At 37.1% G+C, this 21977-nt stretch overlaps 4 protein-coding genes across 9 annotated transcripts; 3 read left to right on the forward strand and 1 right to left on the reverse strand.

Annotated features, from left to right (window-relative positions):
- On the reverse strand, nucleotides 2017-5504 carry LOC18790569 (pentatricopeptide repeat-containing protein At2g01510, mitochondrial). Of its 6 annotated transcripts, none has more exons than XM_020554885.1 (3): nucleotides 2976-5504; nucleotides 2698-2731; nucleotides 2017-2622 (listed from the first exon to the last, which is right to left on the reverse strand). In XM_020554885.1, exon 1 carries the CDS (start codon nucleotides 5412-5414, stop codon nucleotides 3522-3524), a length of 1893 nt encoding a protein of 630 aa, XP_020410474.1. In that variant the 5' UTR covers nucleotides 5415-5504; the 3' UTR covers nucleotides 2017-2622; nucleotides 2698-2731; nucleotides 2976-3521. The 6 variants fall into 6 exon arrangements, with proteins under 6 accessions (XP_020410474.1, XP_020410473.1, XP_007226881.2 ...); XM_020554884.1 differs by having other exon boundaries at nucleotides 2834-5504; XM_007226819.2 differs by having other exon boundaries at nucleotides 2017-3361; nucleotides 3437-5504.
- Nucleotides 5555-8970, forward strand: LOC18793228. Its single transcript, XM_007223080.2, has 7 exons — nucleotides 5555-6054; nucleotides 6594-6835; nucleotides 6942-7064; nucleotides 7185-7301; nucleotides 7404-7586; nucleotides 7813-7954; nucleotides 8558-8970. Exons 1-7 carry the CDS (start codon nucleotides 5661-5663, stop codon nucleotides 8731-8733), a joined length of 1377 nt encoding a protein of 458 aa, XP_007223142.1. The 5' UTR covers nucleotides 5555-5660; the 3' UTR covers nucleotides 8734-8970.
- On the forward strand, nucleotides 11158-12125 carry LOC18789591 (MLP-like protein 328). Its single transcript, XM_007223612.2, has 2 exons — nucleotides 11158-11523; nucleotides 11668-12125. Exons 1-2 carry the CDS (start codon nucleotides 11337-11339, stop codon nucleotides 11931-11933), a joined length of 453 nt encoding a protein of 150 aa, XP_007223674.1. The 5' UTR covers nucleotides 11158-11336; the 3' UTR covers nucleotides 11934-12125.
- LOC18793491 (MLP-like protein 28) lies at nucleotides 16037-16931 on the forward strand. The gene is made up of 2 exons (XM_007223611.2): nucleotides 16037-16348; nucleotides 16437-16931. Exons 1-2 carry the CDS (start codon nucleotides 16159-16161, stop codon nucleotides 16700-16702), a joined length of 456 nt encoding a protein of 151 aa, XP_007223673.1. The 5' UTR covers nucleotides 16037-16158; the 3' UTR covers nucleotides 16703-16931.

A 21977-nucleotide genomic window follows, 5' to 3' on the forward strand; every position in this document is an offset into this window, starting at 1 on the left:
ACTATTTTGATTGATTGTTCCTAGAAGTCCTCATCTGTATTTGGAGACTTAAATGCACCCATTTCATTTTTTCTTCCAATGAGGATGCCTGTCTCTATGGGCCAACACGCTTCCTCACCTCAGTCTGGACTTATTAGGGTTTCTATTCTATTCCCCCAACATGGTATTAATGGTGCTCAAGTTTTTGCATGGAGCAGAGCCCTCCGGGCACTTCACTCCCCCACCCACCACCACCCATTCCATCTCTTCCTTGGTCGTCCTTGCCTTTATTTTACATTTACTATAGGAGCAGGAGGAGGAGGGTGCTCTTATTAGACTTAAATTATTAAGGGCAGCCACAGCTCCACTTCAGATTATAATATTGGTTGTTCTTCAATGTCACCTGTGGACAAAACAAAGTTCAACCTCTCAAGATTGGATCAACAATTAAAGAAACCCATAGAAACTTCCTTGGAATGAGTTGTGTAAGCTGAATCTGTGAAACCTATAAAAAATAAAAAAAAATAAAAAAACAGCTCGCCTCCCCAAATCAAAATTGGCCAGAAAACAAAAGATTCTCATAATTAATTAATAATGTAATTAAGTAGTTTTTGATTAGTTCAAAAATGAAAAGATTGTAGCTATCTCTCTTCTCACCTAATAAAGATGTCGAGGGTTATTATTTTTGGGGAAAGTGGTATTTCCCCATGAGATGAATGTTTGCTTGGAATCATTCATAAATGTGTGAGTTAAAGAGGGTCTGATCGAAATGCAACTACCTCATCTCTCTCTTTGTCAACTCCCATAAAACCCGTTTATTGCTTCCACCCACCCCAAGATTTTGCATTCCATCGCGAGCTAGGGTTTTTTTTTGAAATTTTAATTTAAATATTTGGTTCCATCAACATCTTCATTGAATAAATATGGCCATTTTTTTTTGTTATCAAGAATTTAGAAATCATAACCAAGGAAGGGCCCCACGCTGGTCGACAAGTTGGCTGAAAGCCAAGTTTATCACAACATCATCAACCACCAAAAATATGCTTCATACATATCAATGTAGATCGCCTTCTTCATCATTACAAGTTATAACTTGGTGATGGTCGATTGGATTGTGGATATATTTAGTTAGTGATAATTGGTTTTTGTTTAAGCCAACCATTACCAAAGTAGCATCAATTTCAACAAAATAGGAAGAAAAAAAATAAGGCAAGTATCATCAATGGTTTTGTTTTGGGTCAGAGCCAAGTTGGAACATAATAATATAAGATAATGCACTAACAAACAACTAGGAAGAAATGGGCATGGTGACCTTGGGAGTTAAAATGGAGAGAAAATTGCTTGCAGTGATTGACCAAAGCAGCGCAGGGTTTTGTTGGTATTTCCTTTCGGTTAACGACAGAGACATGTTTCTTGGAAGAATGATATCTGGGCATTTGGTCCCTTTACCCTTCGAGTAGTAAATATATGGAACTTCCAAGTTAGAAAGTTGGCATGTCGTCACATAGAGAAAATTTAATTGCAACCGGAATAGTACTGTTTTGCCATCCAACTACCATATCACGAGTATAAATTTGACTTTTGTTTTGTGACAGGGCAGCTTGAAAAGAGACTTTATTATTATATGGGTCGTCGACTCGTAAGTTGATAGATACGCAGGAGAAACCAGAATGGCAGAATAATGAATAAGATTGCTTTTTTACAACTCTCAACTTTTCATTGATTGTTTTTCCCCTTGAATCTTTAACGATTAATTACAATTTGTTTTTTTATCAATAGAGGAACATCTAATCCCACTTTTCTACTCATGAATTGATTTATTGACTTTAATATCTTTATTCCTTAAAAACAGTAACTGCACCCACTTGAGTCCTTGACAACAAGATGCAGTCTAATTATAAAGTACTAGCACACTTATTTATTTACTTTTAAATATGCCAGATTATAATAAGGTAGAACTTTATAACATGTAAAGTTGAATTGAACGAAGTTTGTGAGTGTAACATTATTGGAAAATGTGTCACACCCAAAATTTCCTTGGGAGAGGATTTTTTTTTTAATAATGCTTATATGAAATTTTGGGTCTGAGAGGCAACCGAAGGTCAGGTGGAGGGGTTGAGAAAAAAAAAAAGGGCGGAAACTGAGAAGGGGCATGGGGAACTCACTGAGGATAAAGGGGTCTCGTAGCAGATGAGAGGCAACAATGCAGGCACAGAAGACCAACAAAGCTAACATTGCAAACACTACAAAACAACATAAAATGAACATAACCTGTGCAGGGGAATTGGTAGCTTGCACCTGTTAATGGACATGTATATTGAAAGTGCTCAAAGTACAAATGCATACATGGTCTTTACATAGAGGAAACAAACAAGAAAATACCAAAAACATTGCTTGGCTCTTTACCTCAAAGCCAATATTTGCTAGAAATCATCCCCTAATTCTCGTAAATTTTGTCACCGCATATTTCATATCAATCCTCTCCACAGGTGAATCTTGGATGAATGCCATGTCTAAAGACAAAAGATATACACTTCTCGTTCAACAAAATGATCTTCTTCATTGCCTAGCAAATTTGTGTCACCAACTTAACTGTTGAACCATGTAATGAGTCACCAACCCAATCTCTCAAACCCCGTTCTCCTGCAAAATGTTCATCCTTCGGCTTTATTCTAGTGAAAATTTCTGTTAACATTATGCCATAACTGTAAACGTTACCTCTTGTAGATACTACCCCCTTCTGTAATAAGCTCTGAGAAAGAATAAGAACAACATTCATTGCTGAACTCAAAATAGGTTTCTTCATAATAAAATAATAAAACCATATCCAAATGAAGAAGAAAACGGTCATAACCTAGATGATAGATTAGAAACGTCACATAGTTCCACGGCCATATATCCAAATCGTAGAAACAGTTTGATTAGTATTGAAGATGCTCTGTTTCCCTAGAGTTTGGAAATGTCAATGTCAATGTCAGATACAGGTGCAACCATACCTTCCTCAAGAAGGACAATGCTTTGGCTTTTTATCACAGCGAGGCAGATACTGAATAACCATGATGGAGATATGCAAATATTCAGGCAACATCTACCACTACCTTTAGTCTCTGCAATCTATCTTGAAAACAGTTGTGAGAGTATAGCCATTTCTCAAGGCTCCCATTAGGCGTTTATTCTAGTGCCAAGGATCTTGATGAGATTTTTGTGGCAAACATTAAGCACTGTTTCACAACCTGAGTCAAAATTCCTTGGTGATGTATACGAACTGAAATTAAACATTCTCCACCAAAAAAATTGCTTTCCTCAAACCTCTTAGAGCCGTGCAAAAGTTCATGTAGGAAGTCCACTTTTTCAGCGTCGCCAAATATAAGATATCTGTTGCCTGCCGTTGATACTTTGTCAATACAAGTGCACAAGCTAGTTCAGGTATCATTGACGTAGGCAATATAATAGTTACCTTCGAGCCATAGCTAGTATCTATTATGAGCTCATCCTTGGTTCTTCTTCAATCACCATATGCCAGTCATTAGTATTTCTTGCGATCACCAAAAGTTGTTGCATGAACAATCACCATTTCTAAAATGATGAAAACGGATTTTATCTCTCATGACAATCTCCCTTTTGGTAGTTTTAGATACAAATTTACAGAAACTATGGCAGTCGTCACAAATCCTCAGATTCTTCACCACCCTAATTGGGCATTCAGGCCTCAAATTTATAAGACTAAATGCAACGGCAAGCTTTTCACTGTGACTGTTCAGTGTGGCTTCCTTTTCCTCCATGTCTACATCATGAAACACGGAGCTGGTATTTGGAATGTAACCTATACTCTTCACTTCTCTCAATAAGTCCTCCAACTTCTCATATATTTCTGATGACTCTGGGTGCAATCTGTCTCCACCATAGAAAATGTGGAATTTCCCATTACATTCAACGGAGCTGTAGGCAGCTATTTTCTTAACACCTCTTTTTCTCATTCTGAGCCTCACCTTATCAACAAAATCCCATCTTCCAGCAGCCGCATATATGTTTGACATTAAGACATGATATGAACCAATATCTGGAGCTTCTTCAAAAAGTAAATCAGCTGCATGCTGGCCCAGTTCAACATTTTGGTGGATTGTACAGGCACCCAATAAAGCTCCCCACACCCCAGAATCCGGTTCAATTGGCATACTTCTTATGAAATTATAGGCCTCCTCAAGATGTCCTGACCGGCCTAGAAGGTCAACCATACATGCATAGTGCTCTATTTTTGGTCGAATATTCTTGTTACCAGATTGGACCATGTGACTAAAATAAGCTTTGCCTTCATTTACAAGCCCAGCATGGCTACATGCACACAAAACTCCAAGATAAGTGACATGGTTTGGTTGCACTCCATGTTTTTGCATCCTCGAAAACATATTCAATGCCTTTTCACTCTCCCCATTTATGGAATACCCTATTATCATAGTGCTCCAGGAAATAACATTTCTCTGAGGCATATCCTCAAACAACGCCTCAGCCATGTCTATGCTACCACATTTCACATACATATCAAGCTGTGCATTGGCAACAATTATATTGCAAACAATCCCATATTTTCTCATGATCCCATAGATTTCTTGCCCATTCTCCAAACACCCTAATTGACCACAAGCTGAAAAGGCACTCACAACACTAACAGCATCATGCTTAATTCCAGCTACATCCATCTGGCGAAACAATGCAAGAGCCTTACCAGCATTGCCATTTTGTACACAAGCCGCAATGAAAGCATTCCAAGCAATCAAATCCCTCTCAACCATAGTTTCAAATAGAAAATCCGCCATACCCAATTCTCCGAATTTCGCAAACATTAGTATCAGCTCAGTCCTCACCATAGCAACGAATTCCAACCCATATTTCACCACATGGGCAAGGACAGCTGATCCAGCCCATAATTCGGGCAGTTCAGCACATGCCTTGACCACAAACGTGTAAGTAAACTGGTCAGGACGAACACCCAGAAGGTGCATTTGTCTATAAACAAAAGCCGCCTCCGTAAAAATACCATTTTTCACATAGGCTTTGATAAGGGTGTTCCATAGAAAAACGCGTGGCTTGTGCATTTGGTCGAATAATTGGCGGGCATAGGACATGTCCCTTAAAAGTGTGAGATTGGTGAGAAGTTGGGTGGTGAGGCTGTTCTTGATAGAGAGGCCTGTGGTGAGGATGAGGGCATGAATTTGCTTGAGGTGGTTTGGGTAGGAAGAGCATGATTGTAAGAGGGTGGTGAAGACTTGCTTGGTCAGAGCAATTGGTGGATTGGAGGGGTTTTGGGTTTGGGTGAGAGAAGAAAATTGGAGAATTGAGGCAAGTGGTTGAAGTGAGAGACTGAACCAAAGCTTGGTCATGCCCATCATGCAATGGCTTCTTCTGGAGCTCCATGGTATTTGCATCACTCTTCTCATTCTCTCAACTAACCGAATTGTCGTTGGTTTTTTCTTAAGAGGAACAGAGGAGGACCCAAACGTTGTCGTTTCTATCTGCCATTTGACTAAACTGACATTTCATCGATACGCTGCAGATATTTTGTCCGGCTGCCAATGCGAGGTCCTTTCAGTAATTTCGAGTCTAGCGGGTGAAATGTTCTCTCAGCCACAGCGAGAAGTTTCTCTCGGTCCTCTGCACTGCTCAGCGCTCTCAGGCTCTGAGCCATGGCTGCCCAATCACCATGTGGATGGTCATGGAACTCACCGACCCACGCCACCGTCACAGTTAAATGCTCTTCTAACTCCTCAAGTCTCTCTTCCTTCCACTCAGCTCCACAAAAACGGCCTCGTTTCACGGCTTCTTCTTCTCCTTCTTCTAGTAGCTCTAAATCTACTGCCAAGCAGGGACTGAGAAAGCCCCTGAAATTGGATAGTGCGAGTCCGAATCCAAGCAAATTAGTTAGAAGTTCAAATGGAAATCGATCTGAAGACGAAAATAGAATAACGACCCTGAGCTTCAAGTCCTTCTTTGGGAAACGATCTCTGTGGCGAAGGATATTTTTCGCCTCTAAGAAAGTTCGAAGCATCATTTTGCTCAACGTTATCACCGTTGTTTATGGTAAAGTTTCTTCCCTTTTTTTTTTTTCTCCCTAAAAGTTGAGCATTATTAAAATTGTAATATTTCCATAAATAATCTCTGCCTTATGTCTGGTTGCTCATAAAATTAAAGAAAAGAACAAAAAATTGTTACATTTAACAATGTGTAATGGTAGCTCAAGAAAAATATAGGGTAAAGGGCAAGTGAAGTTACTGAACACAGAGATGATTTAGAGTTTTAGTGGGAGAATCAATAGGAAAGCACAAATAAGTCAGTGTGGAAACTTGAAAGAACTCGTTGTTCAATCAGAAGTGAAAATTATATATGTCTTCCCGCTAGGAAGTAAGAGCTTACTGTGCATTGGTATTGAGTTGGCAGAACTTACTTTCTATTATTCAAGAGATGTTTAATCACTGATCCATAATGCAAACCAACTGCGGCCTTTTCAACCTCTGGAAGTGAAAGCGATTTGGGTTATGAAGTCCAGGCTCGTATGGTGTATTGAAAGTGCATGAATCACAATTTTAATTTGTTCCACTCATCTTTTTCACTTGTTGCAGCCAGTAACTTCTCGGTTGTGAAAGAGGTGGAAGCGATCATGGACCCAGCAGCCTTTACTGTTGTTCGGTTTGCTGTGTCGGCCATTCCATTCATCCCATTTGTGTTCCGAGCACGAGGTGATATTCATACCCGTAATGCAGGGATTGAGTTGGGTTTCTGGGTCAGTCTAGGGTATCTCATGCAGGCTCTTGGATTGCTAACATCAGATGCTGGTCGCGCATCATTTATATCCATGTTCACTGTAAGTCTCTTAGTTAACCTTCTATGCATATATAGGAGTGCAAATTGATTGTTTGCTGGGTGTACCTAAAGGTACAATGTTGACATTTTCTGGGTGAATTTAACAGGTAGTTATAGTTCCATTGCTTGATGGTATGTTAGGAGCAATAGTCCCCGCTCGTACCTGGTTCGGAGCTCTCATGTCTATCATAGGAGTTGCAATGCTGGAATCCAGCGGATCTCCACCCAGTGTGAGTTGTCTTACACTTGATAAGATGTTTATAGAATCATCTGTGATTTTTTATATAATTGGTGATCGGTCTTTCTCTCTCTTGCTCTTAGTAAAATTGCATGCTTCCAAACCTTTTCAGGTTGGAGATTTGTTGAACTTCTTAAGCGCTGTGTTTTTTGGTGTCCATATGTTAAGAACTGAACACATTTCAAGAAACACGAAAAGAGAAAATTTCTTACCTCTGCTCGGTTATGAGGTTAGTATTTATTGTCATTATGTCCATGTTTGTTAGATATGGAATGAATTCTACTTGTTAATATTCATCGGTGGTCTTCTAAGGTTCTAAGATTCCATTTAGGTATGCGTTGTTGCTATCATGTCAACAATGTGGTATTGCATTGGATCAGGGTCCGGGGGCCTCCAAGATTGTAACCCATCACTGTGGACGTGGAAGATATTCTGGGAGTGGATGGTGGTGTTTCCATGGATACCTGCACTGTACTCGGGCATATTCTCGACTGGTCTATGCTTATGGGTAGAGGTATGTGCAAATGCTCATCTGAGGTTGTCAACCATTTGATCTTGCGTTGCTGTGTTTCCTGGGATTCATTGGATACACAGGTTATGTCCAATACGAAATGAACATTTGTAGATTATAGGACCTCTGGTTGAGGATACTCCTTACGCTCTTGCTAAACCAAATAAATCCCAAGCATTATTTGAAACGTTTTTAGCTTAAATTTTTAAATAGAGAATTACTTTTACAGATGGCTGCAATGCGTGATGTATCAGCCACAGAAACAGCAATAATTTATGGCTTGGAGCCAATCTGGGGTGCTGGTTTTGCGTGGTTTCTCCTTGGGGAAAGGTGGGGCACTACTGGTTGGATTGGAGCTGCACTGGTGCTAGGTAAAGTAAATTCAGCTATTATTGTTAAACTACCAATTACCAAATATTACCTTACCATTAGTAGATGCAATGCTGATGATTTAACATATCTACTTTCGGACTATACATCTGCTGCTCACCTTCTAACCAGCTTGTATCTTAGTAGAATTGAGTATTTACGTGGTTATATAGGATTTCAGTAAAGCTTAAATTGGTCAAATTCAAGCTTGAGAAGAATAAGAATTTCAATAATTAGGTTCAGTATGTTATTTAAAAATCCATGAGTTAAAGTTTAAATGATTTTATTGGAATAGGAACGTACATATCCTCTTCATTGTGCTCTTTCCCAGGATAGAAGAATTAAATTCTTTTGTTATTAAATGATTTTAAAGATGTGCTTCTGAAACCCTGCACCTGCCTGTTGTTGCTTGAAATGAGAAGGGTAGTGTGCTCAACTAGTTGGTTTGTCAACTAGATGTTCTATTGGCTAAAAGTTTGACAAATTAACCTTAATGCGTACCGATATTCAAACTCAAACAGGGAAATACTGATTAGTTGATGTTTATAATTATTAGTGGTTGCTTTCCATATGCATTTACATGTCTGGTTCATGTTTATCTGCAGGTGGAAGCTTAACAGTACAGATATTTGGATCAACATCGCCTGCAAAGTCTTACAAAGAGGAAAAGGACAGTAAGAAACTCGATTACCCGGTGGTTTCAGATAAACACAATCGCCTTTCTGCCTCTCCAGTTACTGTTATTTCCAGAAAGGATATTCCTGATATGCTAAATAAGTGAGGAGCAAGATCGCATGTGTTCCAAAGATAATTCTGTATAATCCATTTTACTTGCCCTTGTAATTATGTAATTGTTAACTGGATCTCAATTTTGGATGGCTGATGGGTGGATGGTTGAGGGCTCTCAGTCTCAGCCGTTATATGTATATACATATGCTGATATGCTGAATATGCACAATTACAGATTACTTCATACATTATTTCAAGGAATGACAAAATATGGTGCTTCTTCTAAATTATAATATTTTTTCGACAATATTGCTTCTTTCTTCAAATTATTGCGAGCTATTAATTTTAAATTCTGGAAATGGGAGTTGGTTATGACTTATATTCTGATTAAATAAAGAATCAATCCAATTAGCCCAAAAGGAAAAGAAAAAAAAAGGAATATAAATTTTAAGTGTGTACCTATAATAATATTTAGTATTTGTTAATAATGCTGGTGATGGTTGATGAGTAAGATCATTCATCCCTGCCTGCCCATTTGATTATCTCTATTTTCTAATTGCCAAGTTGTCTTAAGCCGTGGGGTCTGCCTAGATTTTGGTGATGATGAAAGCAAATCAAGTATTGTCGAATTAAAAATATTTAAAAAGAACTCACGAGTATCATGAGTCACATTTTATAATTTAAGAATGGATAATTCTAATTTAATCGAATGTCAATATTAACAGTTCACTACACAACTGTCAATTCATGCTGATACATTACATGCCTTCGCCAATATTCAACGCTTTCTCATATTATAGATCTTTTTGGTTTAGATTTAGAGGGCGGTCCTGGTAGAAGTGGGCCATTCATGTGAATATGTTTAAATCCTGCCCTCTAAAATAATCAATATCTGATTTGGAATCTTCTAAAAATCAATAAAGATATGAAATTGAATGCGGATGTGGCCATTCCACAGAGAGATTATAGAATATTACGATAATATGGTTATGTAATATATTTTATATATGTGTTATAATATAAAACGTATCATGTAGTATTCACAAAATTTTTTGAGTGTTGATATATTTTCCCATCAACTTTATCTTTAAACTTTTAAAGACAAATTTAATCCTATTGTAAAATGACTTAAAAGAACTTAAGGAAAAAGAAAGAGGAAAAAAAAAGAAGACATAGAATTCTCAAGTTCTCACGAACCCTATCGTTTGACAGAAAGAAAAAAAACATAAGAAAGCTACGACTCCTTACTCATGATTCTTCTTATGATTTTTCAGTGTTCAGAACATAATTCTCAAATAATTTTCTTATCTTTTTTTATTCATTCAATCAAATTGTTATTGTGAAGAAGAGAATAACAAGAGAATTGATGTTGAAGAGAACGATTTTGGTGAAAAAGTAAGGAAATCCTATTTGAACAGAATTTCTAAGATCTTTACGATTACTTAAAGCATTGGGAGATGAGTATTTCTTGGACTCTGATTTTTTTCATTAAACAAATTAAAAATCTGAAAACTTGGGGACGAATAAACAATTCAAAGATTTGGGCTCTGTTGATTACACAAAGAACTTTCCTTACAAAACCAGTTTGGCTGAGGATTTTTTGAGGTATGAGAAGGTGAAGAAGGCTTTTGGGGTTAATGGATCGTTGGTTTTTGAGGAATGCAATGATTTGGTGGGGGATATTTTGCATGAAGATGTGATGAAGAGTGAAATACATGGTGGAATATTTGATGAAGAAGAACAAGGTCTTGATGTACCAGGGGAAGTTTGATTTGAGAGATGGTGTAGTTTCCATTGAGGCAGAGAGAGATGTATAATAAACATGAGAGACAAAGAGAGATGGAAAATAAGATACAGCAAAAATGAGAAAGAGATGTGTAGGCCATCAGAGAGAGAGAGAGAAAACACGAGCAGAGAGAATAAAAGGAGAGAGAAAATGAGGTAATAATTAAAAGGGTATTTTAGGAATATTGGTGGGTGGAAAAATAAGATTGTGTTTTTTAAAATTTATATGGTAGGTGGGAAAATAAGGTGAATAAAAAAATAAAATAAGTGGGTGAAAATAGCAGCACTTAATTTTTTTGAGATTGATTCACTCCGTAATTACTTTCTCATTTTGGACAGTCTAGCGGACGACATGACGGGCCAGAGACTGGAAAAAAACTTACATGAAACAGGTATAACACTATTTTACTATCCAGGACTAATAACACAATGACATGTGAAAAAGTTATCCTACATATCATTGCGTTATTAACCGGGGATAGAAAAAAGTGTTATCCCCATTGCATGAGAGTTTTTCTCCAGAGACTGGCCTTTCTGGGCCAATAACTGTTTCGACTCAGTCTTTGCTTTCTTGGAGCGTCGGCCACCACTGTAACTCAAAAATGAAATTAGAAAAAAAAATAAAAAAAACACTGTAAACAAAACCTTTATTACTTGTCTTCTCCTCATATATTGTGATTATTAGTAAATGTGTTTCATGTGTTTCGTGAGTTTCATGATGTGAAGCAACCACCTGCTACCGCTTAAAGTTATAATATAAAATATCAGGCAATTTTACTGTAATGACATGTATTTAAGGAGAAGCCAAGTTATACGTTGTTCAACATTCTGCCTCACACATATCAAATTTCAAAACTGATAAGCATAAGCATGGCTCTGCACGGTTTTATTGGGACTCAAATAGAACTCAAGTCACCTGCTGATAAGTTCTACAAAATCTTCAAGGGCCAAGCCCACCTCATCCCAAATGTTTCTTCTGGCCATATCAAAGGCGTTCAGGTGCATGAAGGAGATTGGGAAACGCACGGCTCTGTTAAGATCTGGAATTATCATCTAGGTAATTAAGTAACTATATGGTGAACCCACTTAGGACAAGTTTAATTATTTTCCGTTTCGCTGTTAACTATATCATATGGGTATGAAAAAGACATCATTAGATGAGCTTATATATATATTTTTTGTTATGAAATAAATGTGACAGGGGACGAAGTTGGGACTTTCAAGGAAAAGGTCGAGTACGACGACGAGAACAAGGCGGCAACTCTGACTGGATTGGACGGAGAAATGTTCAAGTATTACAAGAGCTTTAAGGGCATCTATCAGTTCGCTCAAAAGGGTAATGTTAGTGTTGCCAACCTGACGATTCACTATGAGAAACGGAATGCTGATGTTGAAGCTCCAGATAGATTTGTTGGTCTCATGGTTACCCTCGTCAGGGATCTTGATGCTCACTTTGCCAAGGCATAATCGAATATCAAAAGCATACATATGTTAATGCGTGCTTTTTCTGGTTAATATTATAAGTAATGCTTTGTTTTATGTAAGTTTTTCTTTGTGGCAAGTGCATGAAGGGATTTCATATGTGATATATTGTGATGTATTAGCTATGTGGGTTATCACATACATAAAATAAAATGCGTGGTGTGCTATATATATATATCTCCAGTTCTTGCTCATCATTCACATATCAAGTACAAAATAGACTTAAAAATCAACAATATCCAACTGGTATATGTTGCGCGCTTGGATTCAAAGTACTTAAAAGATCAAAAAATTTGAAGTATGTTGCGTGCTTGGATTCGAATTTTACATTGAACACTTAGCCTTGTTGATGAAAAAGAAACAAGCTAAAAGTAGTAAAAACGTAGTAGAAGCAGCTGGAAGCTCTTTCCTTCATCATTTGCACTCTCCTTTTCCCTCTTCATCTCTCTCCTTCTTTATCTCTCTGCCCTTCTTCCTTGTGAATTTGCTGGTTTACTTTAATATTAACGAATCTACATAAAGAAAAGAAGGTGTTGCTGGATGCGACGAATGAAGGATAGATTCCACAAAAAAAAAAAGTTTTCACGTTCTTCCATTCCATAAGCAACACTGAAAAATGCTCTAATAATTTTTGGACGAAACTCTCATGACAACTTAATCCAAAGCGTTCTTCCATTCCATAAGCAATACTGAAAAATGCCCTAATAATGTATGGACGAAACTCTCATGACAACTTCATCCAAAGCAAACACAACTCAACCCAGCCGGCAGTGCAATAAGCACCCAACCCAACCAGTCAAACCCTAAACCAGCACAGCATCCTTCCCCTCAAAACCCACGACGTAAGTAACGTAATTAAATTCATCTCTGTTGATTAATGGGAAGCGTAGGTCTTGCTTGCTGGAGGATGGGAACAACACACACACACACACCATTTCTATATTTAATTAATTTGGTCATTATTCAGTTGAATAGCCCATTTACAAATAATAATAATTTGACAGATAATGTGAATTTGGAAACTAAATTATTGATCTTTTAAATACATTAATTTATTTTTTTATATAAAAAATAAATAAAGGCAAGTGCAAAAGGTATCTATCATTCTCGAAGTTTTTTACGCCACCTGCCTTATTAGTGCAAAAGGTAATTTTAAAATTTGGAAATGGGAGTCGGTGTGACTTTTGAAGAAAGAACGAAAACCCAAAGGGGAAAAAGTTATACATTATTATATGCGTACCATAAATAATGCATGTGTGACTGATCAATCGAAGATCTAAAATGTTTATTTTATTAAAGAGTTGTCGAATTTGACAAGTGTGGATCATCCCTGTCTGCCCATTTGATAATTTCTTATTGCCAAATAGTTAATAAGCATGGGCTGGGATAGGTCTGCATAATTAGATTTGATGAGGATGAAAGCAATAATTGAGTTTTCGTTGATTTTACATCTCAGAAAGGTTACTCATCTCTCGTAGTTTTTGCACTTTTATAAATGTGAATCTTATAAAGTATTATAACTCATAACCATTTTTCTTTTGTAGGCTTGAAGATCTGGCATTGCATGCATGAACACATTTTCCGATGTGTATATGAATTGAAGATCTCGCGTTGCATGCATGTACACTAACTATGAATTGAGAGAGTTTTTCTTCGGACAGTTGTCCAGCATTCACTTTACCTAATCAGGGATTAGTAAAATCCAAATGAAAAAGATGTGATCATTGAAAAGGTAAATATTTTTTATTCTAAAAGTTCAAATGATTAGTTGAGATATAACCATATCAAATACAATATTTTTCCCTAATAGAAGATTAGGGCTAATATTTGTCCTGCACCCGGTGATGAACCGAAAGTAATTGCACTTGTTCATGGATGTTGACAGCTAGCAATAACACTCTTCTTACCAAAAATATTTATAAAAAGAAAAAAGGTCTGTTTTTATATAAAATCAACGACGGTTTTTACAAAAAAAATCGTCATCTTTATATTAAAATAATGACTGTTATTAATAAAATCGTCGTCTTTACAAATAAACAATAACAGTGAAAACTCGTCATAATTGATGTCAGTCGATTTAACAACGGTTTTCAAAACATCATAACGACCGTGAATCCTGTCGTCTATTTCGTTTTGTTTACTTGAAAACTTGAAATACCATGTAAAAGAGCGATAGGCAAACCTTTATTTGGTCGTATATACATATTGCAATTAGTGGCGGATTCGGGATTCAAAAGTCAAATAGGCGAAACTTACCTTAAAAACTTGACGGTACGAGTGAATTTTATGCATAAAAATAAAAAGATACACCTAATCAGGGAGGACGTAATGAGCCTTACCCTCAAATATGCATATCTATACATAAATAAAAGCTTAACAAAAAAAGAAGAAGTAAATGCAATGCAACACAAAACAAAACTATTTAAATCTAAAACTTTACCCTACGAGGCTTAGAAATCTTAAATTCCTCAATTATATCTTCATTATCAATATTATTAACAAACTCTCTTTCAATGTGGAGAATCATGCAATCAGCAAGGAATTCATCAGCTATGGTGCTCCGAAGTCTATTCTTAATAATTCTCATACATGAAAAAGCTCGTTCTGTTGTTGCTGTAGAAACAGGAAGAGTCAACACCAATTGAATCAACCTATAAAGCAAATGATAGTTTTTTGCCAAAGTTGTTTCCGCCAATTGTTGACATAACTGAGGAAGAGTGGTGAGGTCCTTAAAGCAGGGAAGGCGATGCATATCATTTTGAAAATACCTCAACTCAATTTTTAAAGTTTTCAAGTCACTTGGACAGAAATCAGCGGGATAAAATTTCTTAGCAAGTTTACATAGATGCCCAATAGTGAATGATTTGAAGGAATTACAAGGATCCAATGCTGAGTTAAGAATAAGAAGTTCAATTGTTTGCTTTAGAAATCTGTCATTTAACTCCCTCAACATGCAATCTATCACATCATTAAATACATCAACGCGATAGTAATGTTCAACTATAATAAAATCTTTTTGTTGACAAGAACGACGTGTAGCCATCATATAACGAAAACTCATATTAGGAACATCAATACTGTGTTGTTCACAAAATGATACCACACTCATGAATAAATCATCCCAACCATGTGCTCTCATATCTCATAACTGTGATTTTGTGTTTTCAACAAAGTTTAAAGCACTTACAATATCTTGAGTTTTTGTTTGAAACACTTGACAAAGAAAGTTGGTCAATCCCATAATTTTATCCATTAAAAGAAATGAAAACACAAACTCAAAAGACATAATAGCAATATAGTTATTCTCTGCATTGCCACGAAATTGTTGGTTAGGTCCATAATCACTGAATTCCTGGATAAGTGTTTTAGTCTTTTTAAATAAACTCATCAAACTTGTAATAGAGGCAAAGTGAGATCCCCAACGAGTGGCTCCAGCTCGTTTCAAACTACGACCTTGATTAAGTCCTCTACTTGTCTCAAGTTCCCCACAATCCAACAACTCTTTGAGTTTAGCTTTTTGAATTAAATTAGCTCATTACGGCGCTTAGCAGAAGCACTAACAAAATTCACAATGTTAGTCAACATTGAATACAACTTTCACATACTTATATTGCTTTTTATTGTTTTTCTTAAAGGAGAAAGTTTGAGTGGGCTGGGCTATTGTTTTTGTTAAAGGGAAAAATTTGAGTGGGTTGAGTTTGAGTAGGGAGAAGAAATTTGATTGTATTGGGTAATTTTTGGTTTGGCAAAAAATGGAGTAAGCGGCTGCCTATTCTGCCCTTAGGGTAGGACCACCCTTGGTGGATTGAGTTTGAGTAGGCAAAAGAAATTTGATTATATTGGATGTTGGGTAATTTTTGATTTGGTAAAAAATGAATTAGGCCGCTGCCTACCCTGCCCTTAGGATAGGACCGCCCCTTGCAATTATTACGTTAATATGAATTCATATAAAATATATTTTCAATAATTTATATAAAATAATTGTGTTGATGTGTTTCATGTGATTCATGAAGTATGCATGTTTCAAGCACTATATTTTTAAAGTTATCCAATAAATTAATAAATATTGCACCATTTAGGTGTCGTCACTCAGACTCTCACTTGTATTTAAGGGGAGCCCAAATTATGTTCATTAACATTCTGCCTTGTACACACGTCGATCGCTACTTATACTTAATTCTGAGTATCATCACAACAACAACTGATAGACATGGCGCCTCTGAAAGGTAAGGTTGAGACTGAAATAGAAATTAAGGCACCAGCTGAGAAGTTCTACAACATCTTCAACAGCCGGGCACACCACGTCCCAAACATTTCTCCTGGCAGCATTCAAGGAGTTCAGGTGCATGAAGGAGACTGGAAAACACATGGCTCTATTAAGAGTTGGAATTACACAGTTGGTAAGGTCATCTATATACATGTTACATGTAGCGAGTGTACATCTTTAATTCCCTACCTAACAAAATACAATTATGTCTTGTGAAATAGGGGACGAAGTCGGGGTATTCAAGGAAAAGGTGGAGTACAACGATGAGAACAAGTCCATAACTCTGAATGGGGTGGAAGGAGATGTCTTCAAGTATTTCAAAAGCTTTAAGCCTGTCTATCAATTCACTCAAAAGGATGAAGGCAGCATTGCGACCTTGTCGATTGCATATGAGAAATTGAATGACAATGTTGCAGCTCCAGACAAGTACGTTGGTTTGATGGTAAATATTGTCAAGGATCTTGATGCTCACTTTATCAAGGCATGAGGAAAAACATGCAACGGTGAAAAGAGCTACGTACTGCTTGCTGGTTCATCGTTAAAGTTCATGAATTATATTATCGTGTTAATTAATGCGTGCTTTGTTTAATTACAAGTAGTTAAAAAATGCTTTGCTATGTATTTGTGTCAAGGGGATGTCATATGTGATATTGTGATGTATTAACTATGGTTATCACATATATAAAATAAAATGAGTGGTGTGCTGATGTGTCCAGTTTTTGCTCATCATTCGTTATATCAACCACAAATAGCCTTAATACTTAACAATTATAACAAGTTACAACCCAACTGGTTTGGACGAAAATGTTCAATTAACTATTTACCCCAAAAGATAAAAACTAAAAATATTTAATGTGATAGGAACTTCCATTACTTCGGTTTGCCAAAATACAATTGATGTTTCAACAAAAGAAAAGATTGATTGATGTTATAGTCTGATAACTATGGTTATCACATATACAAAATAACATGAGTGGTGTGATGCGTCCAGTTTTTGCTCACCATTCGTTATATCAAACTACAAATAGCCTTAATACTTAACAATTGAAAAACATTGAAAAAAAAAGATTGGGGATAATTATTGGACAAAGCCAAAGCTGAATTGCGGAGAAGTCTTCCAATTTTAGTTTGCAGTTTCCATCTAATGCATTTTTTATTTGCTTCATGGTGTGACTGGCACTCAAATAGAGCCTCCATAAGTTCTAAGACTCGGTTGAAATATCCCATTTTGCATGTAATGTCTACAACACATTGTGGCGTTAATTAGTTGGATTGATCTAAGTTTTTGTGTACTCCCAAACAGTCATGAGTTTAAATTCTTAATTGTAATTGTGTGTGTAAGTTTCCCCCTCTCCAATGGCAGAGTCAGAAAATCTATCAAAAGAGGTCAACCTCAAATGACAAGATTAACACAAAAAAAAAAAAAAAAAATCATCTGATAATAAAATCCTTTGTATTAATTTCTATATCATTCCAAAATATTTACAACAGAGCATAGGTTGTACATCTTCAATTTGAATTGTCATGCTTTTGAGTTTGTTTTCTAGGGTAAGATGTCATGCTTTTAGATTTAGGTAAGTAGGTTAATAATTATTAAGTTATTACAAATAAAGAAATAATTAAAAGGGTAAGTAGCATAAGTTTGGGACATGGGACACAAAATATTTCATCTTTATTTTTATAGTTTTTTCGCCAAGTAAGATGGTGAGAAGGGTCAAATTTCAGAAATACTGTATAAAAAAATCAAGTACAAACATGTAAAAGATCAAATATGCAAAACATGAGAAGGGTCATTTGACCACTGTGTTGATGTGAGTCTCCTAATTAATCAATGAGATTTTATTTCCTTGATTAATTAAGGAATTTACTTTTTTATTTTATATAGTTAATTGTATAATTAGGAGATACTATCCTAATTGATTACTGTATCTATTTCCTTGTAAAACACTCATGTAAATTCATATATACCTCCTTATGGAGAAGAATAAAACTTAACATAAAGTTTTCAAACTATATTCATATTTTAGCATGATATCAGAGGAATCGATCATAGGTTGTCTCTAAACCTTCATATAATTTCTCATATTCAAATCCAAAACCCTAAATCAAATTCCTCACAACCAAATCCCTCAACTCTAAAGTCCTCAAATCCTCTTATCAAAATTCCTAAACACATACCCTCAAACCTCTCAAATCAAATTCCTATATAAAATTCATACGTAATATTCCTCAAATCATATTCCTTCAATCAAATTCCCCAATCAAATTCCTCTCATTCTCATATTACATCTTACTTTCGCTGAATTGTCAGGACCCCCTACGATTCTGTCCCTTATTGTAGACTCACATAAGCATGCGATCAATCCTACTAACCCGACTACCCGGACTCGTGCTTCTATCGCCATCCCGAAAGGTTTTGGTTTTCATACGTACTCTCAAAAATCCGCATGGATTATTGACTTGGGTGCTACGGATCACATGACATTTGATCCTGGCCAACTTATTAGTCATAAATCATTCACTCTATCGGTGGTGTCTAATGCTAATGGTACCTCTTCCTCTATGGTTGGGGAGAGCTCTCTATCTCTCTCTACTTCCCTACATCTGGATTCTGTATTATGTACCATCCCACATCTACTAACGGAGAGGGAGTGATGTGCCTTATATGTACATGCCCACCTCCATCTAGCACGAGGCATTTTGGGAGCTCATTGGCTTCGGAGTCATGAGAACTCCGAAGTTAAGCGACTTGGGGCTAGAGCAATCCCAGAATGGGTGACCCACTGAGAAGTTGCTCGTGACAATTAATTGTTCCATCCTTGGACCACAACTTATTGTCTGTTGCACAACTTACTACTACTCTAGGGTGTACTGTAATATTTTGGTCGAATGATTGTGTTTTTCAAGACATCCTCATGGGAAAGACGATTGGTTATGGTACTCGGTGGGGCAAACTGTAACACCCCGACTCCAAATTAAATTCCCTATTTAAATTATTTAATTTAATTACATATGAAATTACGAATTTACCCTTGGGGTAGGGGTATTTTGGTTATTTTCTTATACAAAGAGATTTTGGGGGTAACAAATGGTATTTTTAGGTAGATCGTACTGAGATGAGTCTGTAGACACGTAGTGGACTCGAATCGGAGTTGTAACGAAGAAGTTACGATCAAAACAAGTTCAATGGTATAACCGTAATTTCCTCGAAGTTGGTTTGATAAAAATCTGATTTTTGTCTCTCTCTCTCTCTCTCTCTCTCTCTCTCTCTCTCTCTCTCTCTCTCTCTCTCTCTCTCTCTCCAGTGCGAATCCCCCTTCCGCGTCAAACAACAGCAGCGGTTTTTCCACCACCATTGCTGCCACACGCCACCATTTGAGGTGGCACTAGTCCTAAAACGACCGGCTGGTCTTCCTCTTTCAACCCTAGCCAAGCCCCGCTACCAGCAGCCGCGCGATTCTCCAGAATCTACAGAAATAGCGTCGGTTTTTCTAAAAATTTAAATCGCTCATTCTCTCTCAATTCTCCACCAATTTTGTCGTGTAAGGTATAGATTTCCACCTATTGTCCATGATCTAGCTGATGGTTAGGTATGAATTTATCAATTTTGAGCCTACGTAGTTTGATTTTCGAATTGGATTTCGGCCAATTTTGGGATCACGATTTTAGCCACTTCCGGTCACTTTTTGGAGTAGGCCCAAGAACAAAAGTGACTCTAAATAGGGTGTTATACCTAGAGTAGGAGTCTTGAGCCGTAATTTTGAATATTTCTGGTAAATCATTATCGCTTTGGACACCCACGCACTGTTGGTACGTGTGGCGCGCGTGGGCAATGTAGCAAAATGGGCATTATGTCCCGATGTGATCTCCTGGTACTCACGAGCGCGTAAGTACTTTCGGATTCCAATTTGATTAACGTTTGAACATCGAACGAATTTCGCCTATTGTGCATTATCACGGTTCGATATGTTCGAATTGTTGGATCGTCTCAAATTTAATATATGTTACTCTAGACTTTCCTAGGATCGTGTAAGAATTCGCAGATCATGAATCGGAGTCCCGGATGTTCCGATTCAATAACTTAAAGTTTGCATTTTACGATAAACGTCCGATCGTGAGCGATCAAACCGTCCGTTTTGGACCAAATTTACAAGACGTGTGTTCTAAACCTTGTGAACCTTTAGGAACTTATTGTCTCGTTCCTCATACACTCACTAGAAACCCTGGAAACTAGGATTTTAATTCAATGTTATCGTTCAAAACGCTTTGTGTTAATCTCGTATTCGTATTCTGAAATAGGTACTCCGACCACGTATACGCAGCAGGCGGGACCCTCTCAGGGTCAAGTAGCGTGGGACTACCTGTGAGTGGACTTTGTTTTCAAATCTTATGCATGATTTTATGATGGGAGAAAGTATGCATAGTGTTTTAATGGTGTATTGGATATATTATTTATTCAATTGTTGAAATTGATATTTTTATGACGCATTGGCAATATATTTTGGGTTTTGACATATTTGAGTATCTTGAGTATGTATATATGGATTTTGAGAAATTCTATCTATAATTGTCTATGTGTGGGGTATTTGGGTTGTTGAGATGAGATTGTAGAAAGAATTGAGTATAGAATGTCAATTTGGAATCCTATAAGCACTACCCTATGTACCTCCCTGAATTTGGAACTTGGATACGGAAACTTGAGATACTTGGAAATGTTGGAACCCGGGGCATCCTTGACGGGGTGTTGCTGTGGACCCTTGATTGGGTAGTTTGCGCGCGTAGGACTGGTCACAGACGTACCAGTTTTGAAGGTGTCGGCCGCACGTGCTGGCTGAGAGTTAGTCCCCTAGTTGGACGGCTCATTCCCTAGCCACATGGTCAATTGATGAATTATTTTATGTGGGCTCTTCCATGTGGACTAGTCAAACAATCCCCCGGTTGGATTGTTTTCCCGGTACAACTAGGTGATTGTCATATTTATATTATATATATATATACAACTATTCATTTGTTCTTGTTTCTCGATGAGGATACTTCCTTACCGGTCGTGCCAATGGGTACGCTTTCAAGAGTTTAGTTTTTGGGACTTATTATATTTAAGTGGTGGGTTTGTAAAGTGTTCTTTATGGATTTCAGACTTGGCATCCGGTATTGATTTAACTTGATATGTATATACTTGACTATGATGGTTTTGGGATGCATTTGGATTTCTTTCATGGTTTTCTAAATGGTGGGGGTTATATTATGTTGGTTTACACTGAACTGAACTTTATTTTTGTCCACTCACAGTTTTCTGTTTTGCGCCCCCCAGCCAGTAGTTGATTGAGCTCCACAGCCGAGCCGGATTGTGTGCTTCTAAATCTTGAGTCTTCGTAGGACTCTTTCATCATGTTATTCCCGTTGAACTTTGTTTTTGTTGTAATCAAATTTTCTTAGATATGCTCTGTTATCGCCCGTGCTAGGGTTTGATTTTTGAGGCCGGAGGCCTTTGTTGTAAACTGTTTATTCGCCTTAAAGCATGTTGCTGGTTGGGATATCAAATTGTGAATTTTGAGCAGGTTGAAATTTGGGAAATGTTCAATTTGCAGGGGCGACTCTGTCAAAATTTTGGTAGGAAGTCTCTGTCTTTAGTAAGTGGGCCCGACATCTGGGTGATATCGAAAATAAGTGGGCCCGACATCAGAGGAAATCCGGGGTGTGTCCTGTCACAAACTCTACTACTTGGACTGGGCGCCGGATAGTGTGACCAAGATTGGTCAAGC

This window comes from Prunus persica, chromosome G1 (genome assembly GCF_000346465.2).
Source record: "Prunus persica cultivar Lovell chromosome G1, Prunus_persica_NCBIv2, whole genome shotgun sequence".
NCBI classification, from domain to species: Eukaryota; Viridiplantae; Streptophyta; class Magnoliopsida; order Rosales; family Rosaceae; genus Prunus; species Prunus persica.

Coding starts and splice junctions, on each gene's coding strand:
- LOC18793228 (XM_007223080.2), top strand. CDS start 5,661: ATGGCTGCCCAATCACCATGTGGATGGTCATGGAACTCACCGACCCAC. Junction 7,302..7,403: donor TACCTCTGCTCGGTTATGAG/GTTAGTATTTAT, acceptor GATTCCATTTAG/GTATGCGTTGTTGCTATCAT. Junction 7,955..8,557: donor TGGAGCTGCACTGGTGCTAG/GTAAAGTAAATT, acceptor GTTTATCTGCAG/GTGGAAGCTTAACAGTACAG.
- LOC18789591 (XM_007223612.2), top strand. CDS start 11,337: ATGGCTCTGCACGGTTTTATTGGGACTCAAATAGAACTCAAGTCACCT. Junction 11,524..11,667: donor GATCTGGAATTATCATCTAG/GTAATTAAGTAA, acceptor TAAATGTGACAG/GGGACGAAGTTGGGACTTTC.
- LOC18793491 (XM_007223611.2), top strand. CDS start 16,159: ATGGCGCCTCTGAAAGGTAAGGTTGAGACTGAAATAGAAATTAAGGCA. Junction 16,349..16,436: donor GAGTTGGAATTACACAGTTG/GTAAGGTCATCT, acceptor CTTGTGAAATAG/GGGACGAAGTCGGGGTATTC.
- LOC18790569 (XM_007226819.2), bottom strand. CDS start 5,414: ATGAGAAGAGTGATGCAAATACCATGGAGCTCCAGAAGAAGCCATTGC.